This window comes from Homarus americanus, unplaced genomic scaffold, assembly GCF_018991925.1.
Source record: "Homarus americanus isolate GMGI-L3 unplaced genomic scaffold, GMGI_Hamer_2.0 scaffold36500, whole genome shotgun sequence".
NCBI lineage: Eukaryota > Metazoa > Arthropoda > Malacostraca > Decapoda > Nephropidae > Homarus > Homarus americanus.
Genome location: NW_024737026.1, coordinates 37,501 through 48,039, shown reverse-complemented (window position 1 = coordinate 48,039; position 10,539 = coordinate 37,501). Strand labels below are relative to the sequence as shown.

The 10,539-nt window shown below is 50.5% G+C and overlaps 1 protein-coding gene across 1 annotated transcript in view; it reads left to right on the top strand.

Moving 5' to 3' along the window:
* Positions 1 to 6,978: 6,978 nt before the first annotated feature.
* LOC121872513 (WAS/WASL-interacting protein family member 1-like) overlaps positions 6,979 to 10,539 on the top strand; it is an 18,554-nt gene continuing 14,993 nt past the window's right edge. The window contains exon 1 of the mRNA XM_042375298.1: positions 6,979 to 7,529. Within this exon, the coding sequence (XP_042231232.1) occupies positions 6,979 to 7,529 (551 nt within the window). The remainder of the gene's footprint in view (positions 7,530 to 10,539) is intronic.

Below are 10,539 nucleotides of genomic sequence, written 5' to 3'. Positions count from 1 at the left end.
ACACTTCGCTCCCTGTACTCCTGAACTTTCTTTCACCTATATTGGCACTTCGACACTCCTGTCCTCGTGGTACTTTCTGGGGCACTCTACCACATGTCTGTCCTTGTGGCACTTTCTGACACTGTTATGGCACTTTCTGACACTGTTATGGCACTTTCTATCAGTTACTGACCCTGTAGACATTCTGCTTATGACCTTAACTTGCCTCAAATGACTCTACTGCAATTCTTAAATGACTTTACACGACATAAATACCACTTACTGCCTAAATGCTCTACTGGTACTGGCACTAAAGACTCTTACTGGTTCACTTGACTCTTACTACTGGCACTAAATGACTCTTACTGGTACTGGCACTAAATGACTCTTACTGGTACTGGCACTAAATGACTCTTACTGGTACTTCTGGCACTAAATGACTCCCACAAATGACAATGGACTGCAGACTCTACTGGTACTGGCACTAAATGACTCTTACTGGCACTTCTGGCACTAAATGACTCTTACTGGTACTGGCACTAAATGACTCTTACTGGTACTGGCACTAAATGACCTCTTACTGGTACTTGGCACTAAATGACTTTACTGGTACTGGCACTAAATGACTCTTACTGGTACTTCTTGGCAATTAAATGACTCTTCTTACTGGCACAGTTAAATGCTCTTCTGGTACTTCAAAACACTAAATGACTTTACTGGACTGGCACTAAATGACTCTTACTGTACTTGGCACTAAATGACCTTTACTGGTACTGGCACTAAATGACTCTTACTGGTACTGGCACTAAATGACTTAACCTCTTACGGTACTACAAATGACTCACTGGTACTTCTTGGCACTAAATACTTACTGGTACTGTAATTAAATGACTCTTACTGGTACTGGCAATTAAATGACTCTTACTGGTACTGGCACTAAATGACTTACTGGTACTGGCACTAAATGCTCTTACTGGTACTGGCACTAAATGACTCTTACTGGTACTGGCACTAAATGACTCTTACTGGCACTTCTTACAATTAAATGACTCTTACTGGTACTGGCACTAAATGACTCTTACTGGTACTGGCACTAAATGACTCTTACTGGTACTGGCACTAAATGACTTTACTGCACTTCTTGGCACTAAATGACTCTTACTCTCTTGCACAAATGACTCTTACTGGTACTTCTTGGCACTAAATGACTCTTACTGGTACTGGCACTCTACTGGTCACTAAATGACCTTAACAGAATAAATCACTGGCACTTTGGCACTAAATGACTCTTACTGGTACTGGCACTAAATGACTCTTACTGGTACTAGAATTAAATGACTCTTACTGGTACTGGCACTAAATGACTCTTACTGGCACTTTTGCACTAAATGACTCTACTTACTGGCACTAAATCATGGTACTGGCACTAAATGACTCTTACTGGTACTGGCACTAAATGACTCTTACTGGCAATTTCTGGCACTAAATGACTCTTACTGGTACTGGCACTAAATGACTTTACTGGTACTGGCACTAAATGACTTTACTGGTACTGGCACTAAATGACTCTTACTGGTACTTCAATTAAATGACTCTACTGGTACTGGCACTAAACTCTATGGTACTGGCAAATGACTCTTACAAGTACTTGGCACTAAATGACTCTTACTGGTACTGGCACTAAATGACTCTTACTGGTACTGGCACTAAATGACTTCTTACTGTACTGGCACTAAATGACTTACTGGTACTTCTGGCACTAAATGACTTTACTGGTACTGGCACTCAAATGACTCTTACTGGTACTGGCACTAAATGGACTCTTACTGGTACTTCTTGGCACTAAATGACTCTTACTGGTACTGGCACTAAATGACTCTTACTGGTACTGGCAATTAAATGACTCTTACTGGTACTGGCACTAAATGACTCTTACTGGTACTGGCACTAAATGACTCTTACTGGTAATCTGGCACTAAATGACTCTTACTGGTACTGGCACTAAATGACTTTTTTACTGGTAATTAAGAATTAAATGACTCTTACTGGTACTGGCACTAAATGACTCTTACTGGTACTGGCACTAAAATGACTCTTACTGGTACTGGCACTAAATGACTCTACTGGTACTGGCATCAAAGATCTTGGCACTTCTTGGCACTAAATGACTCTTACTGGTACTGGCACTAAATGACTCTTACTGGTACTGGCACTAAATGACTTACTGGTACTTCTTGGCACTAAATGACTCTTACTGGCAATTCTTGGCACTAAATGACTTACTGGCTTCTGGCACTAAATGACTCTTACTGACTGGCACTAAATGACTCTTACTGGTACTTTCTGCACTAAATGACTCATTGCATTGCACTAAATGACTGTTCAAGTACTGGCACTAAATGACTCCTTACTGGCAATTTCTTGGCACTAAATGACTCTTACTGGTACTTGCACTAAATGACTCTTACTGGTACTGGCACTAAATGACTCTTACTGGTACTGGCACTAAATGACTTACTGGTACTTCTTGCACTAAATGACTCCTACTGGTACTCAAGATTTAAATGACTCTTACTGGTACTGGCACTAAATGACTTACTGGCACTTCTTACACTAAATGACTTTACTGGTACTGGCACTTAAATGACTCTTACTGGTACTGGCACTAAATGACTCTACTGGCACTCTTGGCACTAAATGACTCTTACTGGTACTGCAATTAAATGACTCTTACTGGTACTGGCACAAATGACTCTTATGACACTTCTTGGCACTAAATGACTCTTACTGGTACTGGCATTAAATGACTCTTACTGGTACTGGCACTAAATGATCTTACTGGTACTGCTAATTAAATGACTCTTACTGGTACTGGCACTAATGACTTCTTACACACTTCTTGGCACTAAATGACTCTTACTGGTACTGGCACTAAATGACTCTTACTGGTACTGGCACTAAATGACTCTTACTGGTACTGGCACTAAATGACTTACTGGCACTTCTTGGCACTAAATGACTCTTACTGGTACTGGCACTAAATATTCTACTGGTACTGGCACTAAATGACTCTTACTGGTACTGGCACTAAATGACTCTACTGGCACTTCTTGGCACTAAATGACTCTACTGGTACTGGCACTAAATGACTCTTACTGGTACTGGCACTAAATGACTCTTACTGGTACTGGCACTAAATGACTCTTACTGGTACTGGCACTAAATGACTCTTATGGTACTGGCACTAAATGACTTACGGTACTGAATTAAATGACTTACTGGCATACTGGCACTAAATGACTTACTGGTACTGGCACTAAATGACTCTTACTGGTACTAATTAAATGACTTTACTGGTACTGGCAACTAAAATGACTTACTGGCACTTCTTGGCACTAAATGACTCTTACTGGTACTGCAATTAAATGACTCTTACTGGTACTGGCACTAAATGACTCTTACTGGTACTGGCACTAAATGACTCTATCAAGTAATTCTTGCACTAAATGACTCTTACTGGTACTGGCACTAAATGACTCTACTGGTACTGGCACTAAATGACTTACTGGCACTTCTTGGCACTAATGACTCTTATCAAGTACTTGGCACTAAAATGACTTACTGGTACTTCTTGCACTAAATGACTCTTACTGGTACTGGCACTAAATGACTCTTACTGGTACTTCTTGCACTAATGACTCTTACTGGTACTGGCACTAAATGACTCTTACTGGTACTTCTGGCACTAAATGACTTTACTGGCACTGGAACAAATATTACCATACTGCACCAAACGACTCTTACCGGTACTTCTTGGCACCAATACTTACTATTACACTAAACGACTCATCAAGTACTTCTTGGCACTAAATGACACTTCCCATCACGGCACAAATGACTTACTGGTACCACTAAATGACTTACTGGTACTGGCACTAAATGACTTAGTGGCACTACCTGGCACCACACAACCCCAAGGAACCACCCCACATCTTGCCCCACCCCCATCCCACCCCCACCCCCATTCCTACCACCACCACCACCAATCCCCACCCCACCAACCACCCCACCAACTGAATCCCAACCAACCACCAATCCCAACCACCCCAACCAACCCACCAACCCAACCACCAACCACCACCACCCCAACCCCAACCACCACCAACCAACCCCAACCAACCACCACCCCACCACCAACCCCACCCCACCACCAACCCCACCACCAACCCACCCACCACCACCCCACCCCACCACCAACCCCACCACCAATCCCACCACCACCACCCCACCACCACCACCATCCCACCACCACCACCATCCCACCACCACACCACCACCACCACAACCACCCCACCACCATCCAACCAACCACCCCAACCACCACCACACCAACCCCACCAACCCACCAACCACCAACCCCACCACCAACCCAACCCCACCACCACCCCACCACCCACCACCAACCAACCCCAACCCCACCAACCACCAACCCCACCACCCCATCCCCACCCACCAATCCCCACCAACCAACCCCACCACCCCACCACCCCACCCCCACCACCAACCCAACCACCAATCCCAACCACCCACCACCCCACCACCAACCCCACCCACCACACTCCCACCACCCCACCACCACCACCACCCCACCACCAACACCAACCACCACCCCACCACCACCACACCCCACCACCACCCCACCACCATCTCACCACACCACCACCCCACCAATTACCCCACCACACCACCACTCACCACCACCACCACCCACCACCACCACCACCCCACCAATCATCCCCACCACCAACCTACCACCACCACCACCCTCACCACCACCCCACCACCACCACCACCAATACCACCAACCCCACCATCCCCACCAACCCCACCAACACCACCACCACCACCACCAACCCCACCCACCAACCCCAACACCATCCCACCACCACCACCACCAATCCCACCATCCCCACCACCATCCCAACACCACCACCAACCCCAACACCAACACCACTCAACCACCACCCCAACCACCAACCCAACAATCAACCCCACCACCACCACCACCACCATCCCACCACCACCACCACCCCACCACCACCCCACCACCACCACCACCACCACCACCACCACCACCACCACCCCACCACCACCCCACCACCACCACCCCACCACCACCCCAACACCACCACCACCACCACCAACCCACCACACCAACCCACCACCCCACCCACCACCAACCACCCACCACCCCACCAACCCCACCACCCCACCACCACCACCACCCCAACCAACCCACCAACACCAACCCCAACCAACCAACCAACCCCACCACCACCACCACCACCAACCAACCCCAACCACACCACCCAACACCATCCCCAACCACCCCACCCCACCACCACCAACCACCAACACCAATCCCACCACCAATCCAACCAACCCACCACCACCACCACCCCACCACCCACCACCATCCCACCACCACCACCAACCACCACCAACCCCTACCACCACCACCACACCACCCCACCACCACCACCCCAACCCCACCACCAACACCCACCACCCCACACCCCACCACCACCCCACACCATCTCACCACCACCCCCACCACCAACCACCACCCCACCACCAACACCACCCCACCCCCACCACCACCCCACCACCACCACCACCCAACCACCAACACCACCCCACCACACCCCACCACCACCCCACCACACCACCAACCACCATCAACCACCATCCCACCACTACCCCACCACCATCTCACCACCACCACCACCACTACCACCACCACCACCACCACTCACCACCCAACCACCACCACTCACCACCACCACCACACCACCACCCCACCACCACCCACCCCACCACCACCACCAACCAACCACACCCCACCACCACCCCACCAACCACCATCCCACCCCACCACCACCACCACCCCACCACCAACCCCACCCCACCACCACCACCACCACCAACACCACCCAACCACCCCACCACCAACCCCACCACCACCCCACCACCAACCCCACCCAACCCCACCACCACCACACCAACCCCACCACCAACCCCACCACCACCAACCACCACCCCACCACCACCACCAACCCACCACCCCAACCACCACCCCACCACCAACCCCACCACCAACCCCACCACCACCACCTCACCACCACCCCACCACCCACCACCACCACCAACCCCACCACCAACCCCACCCCACCACCACACACCACCACCCACCACCACCCCACCACCCCACCCCAACCCCACCAACCCCACCAACCCCACCAACCCCACCACCACCACCCCACCACCACCACCACCACCACCACCCCAACCACCAACCCCACCACCACCCCAACCACCAACCCCAACCACCACCAACCACCAACCCCACCACCACCACCCACCCCACCACCAACCCCACCACCACCCACCACCATCCCAACACCAACACCACCACCATCCCACCACCACCACCACCACCCCACCACTTCACCCCACCACCATCCCACCACCTACCCCACCACCACCCCACCACCATCCCCACCACCACCACCATCTAACATCACAGGTAATTGCTCAGCTCACGATGTAATATATTCATATAATTAATGGTACAACTGCTGCCGAGAGAGAGAGAGAGAGAGAGAGAGAGAGAGAGAGAGAGAGAGAGAGAGAGAGAGAGAGAGATAAACAGCAGGTCCAATTTACAGACAGACAGACATTTCCACAAGATCGGCTTTTTTCCACTTCTCAAACCCAACCCAACCAAACCCCAACCTAACCTAACCCAACCTAACCTTAACCTAACCAAACCCAACCTAACCCAACCCCATCCCAACCCAACCCAACCTAACCCAACCCAACCTAAACTAACCAAACCCAACCCAACACCAAACCCCAACCCAACCCAACCCTAACCTCAACTTAACCCGACCCATATCCCAACCCAACTCCAACCCAATTCCATATCCTTCAGCCTAAATGTCCAGGAGAGATTCCATGATAATCAAACGCCCTCTGAAGGAATCCTTCGAGGCGAGATCTTCTAGAGCCCCTCAGGAGCCCCTCAGAGCCCTCAGGAGCCCCTTAAGAGCCCTCCTCAGACCCCCAGACCACTCCCCAGGACCTCCCAGGACTACCCCCAGGACCTCCTCAGTACCCCTGAAAATGGTGAAGGATCTCAGGAGCCCCTCAGGACCCCCCAGGAGCCCCTCAGGACCCCCAGAGCCCTCAAGACCCCTCAGGAGCCCCCCAGGACCCCCAGACCTCCCAGGACACTCCCAGGACCTCCTGACCACCTCAGGACCTCCCAGTCACCCTGAAAATGGTGAAGGATCTCCAGGAGCCCTCAGGACCCCCTCAGAGCCCCTCAGGACCTCAGACCTCCCAGGACTATCTCAGGACCTCCCAGGACCACCCCAGGACCTCCAGTACCCGGAAAATGGTGAAGGATCTCTCAGGAGCCCCAGGAGCCCTCAGGACCCCCTCAGGACCTCCCAGGACTCACCCTGGACCCCCAGTACCCGAAAATGGTGAAGGATCTCCCAGAACCTCCGAAGGACTCCCCACGATCCCATGACAGTAACAACACAATAACACATTGTCCCGATTGGTTTAGGAGTTAGCGATTTTAAGGATGGATAGGACTACATAAGGTGTTATAAAAGGCTAATTTATGAGTGATGATTTACGAGTGATGATTAAGGAGTGATGATTTAGCGAGTGATAATTTGGCGAGTGATGATTCAGGAGTGATGATTTAACGAGGATAATTTGGCGAGTGATAATTTGGCGAGTGATGATCTGGCGAGGATGATTTGCGAGTGATAACTATGAGTGATAATTTGCAGAGTGATAATTTGGCGAGGATACTTGACGAGTGATAATTTAGCGAATGTACCTTATCTACCTGGTGTTAATGTTTAGTGTAAGTAAATATTGCCTCACTGCTTATCAGGGTAGTGTGTGTGTGTGTGTGTGTGTGTGTGTGTGTGTGTGTGTGTGTGTGTGTGTGTGTGTCCATACAAATTCAGTAGAATAGCCAGGAGAGGGTGAGGGTGGAGAGGGGTGAGGGTGGAGAGCGGGTGAGGGGAGAGGGAGAGGGGAGGAGTGTCAGGTAAAGGGGATTGGAAGGTGATGAGATAGGGAGAGGAAGAGGGGAGAGAGGGGGAGAGGGAGGGAGGAGAGGAGAATAGAGAGGGAGAGAACAGAGAGGGGTGAAGTGAGGTCAGAAGAGGTTAGGATTAGAACTGGGGCCTACAGAATCGGGGCCCATTAGAACTGGGGCCCATTAGAACTGGGGCCCTATAGAACTGGGCCTATTAGAACTGGGGCCTATTAGAACTGGGCCCATTAGAACTGGGGCCTATTAAAACTGGGCCCATAGAACTGGGAACTAGAACTGGGGCCTATTAGAACTGGGGCCTATTAGAACTGGGGCCCATTAGAACTGGGGTCTATTAGAACTGGGGCCCACAGAACTGGGGCCTATTAGAACTGGGGCCCATTAGAACTGGGGCCTATTAGAACTGGGGTCTATTAGAACTGGCCCATAGAACTGGGACCCATTAGAACTGGGGGCCCACTAGAATCAGTCCATTAGAACTGGGGCCTACTAGAACCGGGGGCCTATTAGAACTGGGGCCTATTAGAACTGGGGCCCATAGGAACCAAACGCCATAGAATCAATTCCAAGAACTGGGCCATTAGAACTGGGGTCATTAGAACTGGGGCCTACCAGAACTGGGGCCTATTAGAACTGGGGCCTATTAGAACTGGGGGCTCATTAGAACCTGGACTCATTAGAACTGGGCCTATTAGAACTGCCCATTAAAACTAACTATTAGAACTGGAACCATTAGAACTGGGGCCCATTAGAACTGGGGCCCATTAGAACTAGGGCCTATTAGAACTGGGGCCTATTAGAACTGGGGCCTATTAGAACTGGGGCCTAAGAACCAAAACTGGGGCCTATTAGAACCAAATCAGAACTGGACCTATAGAACTGGGGCCCATTAGAACTGGGGTCTATTAGAACTGGGGCCCATTAGAACCGGGGCCTATTAGAACTGGGGCCTATTAGAACTGGGGCCTATTAGAACTGGGGCCCATTAGAACTGGGGCCTATTAGAACTGGGACCTATTGAAATCAGCTCTATTAGAACTGGGGTCTATTAGAACTGGGGCCTACTAGAACTGGGGCCCACTAGAACGGGGCCTAGAACTGGGGCCCATTAGAACTGGGGCTCATGAACTGGGGCCTATTAGAACTGGGGCCCATAGAACTGGGGCCTATAGAATTGGGGCCTATTAGAACTGGGGTCTATTAGAATCAAATTATTAGAATCAGCCTATTGACAAATCTAGAACTGGGGTCTATTAGAACTGGGGCCCACTAGAACTGGGGCCTATTAGAACTTAGAACTGGGGCCTATTAGAACTGGGGCCTATTAGAACTGGGGCCTACTAGAACTGGGGCCTATTAGAACTGGGGCCTATTAGAACTGGGAATTCAGAACTGGGGCCTATTAGAACTGGGGCTCTTAGAACTGGGCTCACCAGAACTGGTTAGAACTGGGGCCTATTAGAACTGGGGCCTATTAGAACTAATAAACTGGGGCCTAAGAAGTGGACCTACTAGAACTGGGGGCCTATTAGAACTGGGGCCTACTTAGAACTGGGGCCTATTAGAACTGGGACCCATTAGAACTGGGGCCTATTAGAACTGGGGCCTATTAGAACCGGGCCTATTAGAACTGGGACCTATTAGAACTGGGGCCCACATAGAACTGGGGCCCACAGAACTGGGGTCTATTGAACTGGGGCCCATTAGAACTGGGGCCTATTAGAACTGGGGCCCATAGAACTGGGGCCTATTAGAACTGGGGCCTATTAGAACTGGGGCCTATTAGAACTGGGGCCTATTAGAACTGGGACCATTAGAACCGGGGGTCTATTAGAACTGGGGCCTATTAGAACTGGGGCCTATTAGAACTGGGGCCTATTAGAACTGGGCCCATAGAACTGGGACCCATAGAACTGGGGCCTATTAGAACTGGGGCCTATTAGAACTGGGGGCTCATTAGCCACAGAACCGGGGGCCTATTAGAACTGGGGCCTATTAGAACTGGGGGCCTATTAGACTGGGGCCTATTAGAACTGGGGCCTATTAGAACTGGGGCCCATAGAACTGGGGCCTATTAGAACTGGGGCCTATTAGAACTGGGATTAGAACTGGGGCCTATTAGAACTGGGAACCTATTAGAACTGGGGCCTATTAGAACTGGGGCCTATTAGAACTGGGGCCTACAGAACTGGGGCCTATTAGAACTTGGGGCCTATTAGAACTGGGGCCTATTAGAATGGGGCCTATTAGAACTGGGGCCTATTAGAACTGGGGCCTATTAGAACTGGGGCCTATTAGAACTGGGACCACAGAATGCCTATTAGAACAGTCTACTAGAACTGGGGCCTACCAGAACTGGGGCCTATTAGAACTGGGGTCTATTAGAACTGGGGCCTATTAGAACTGGGGTCTATTAG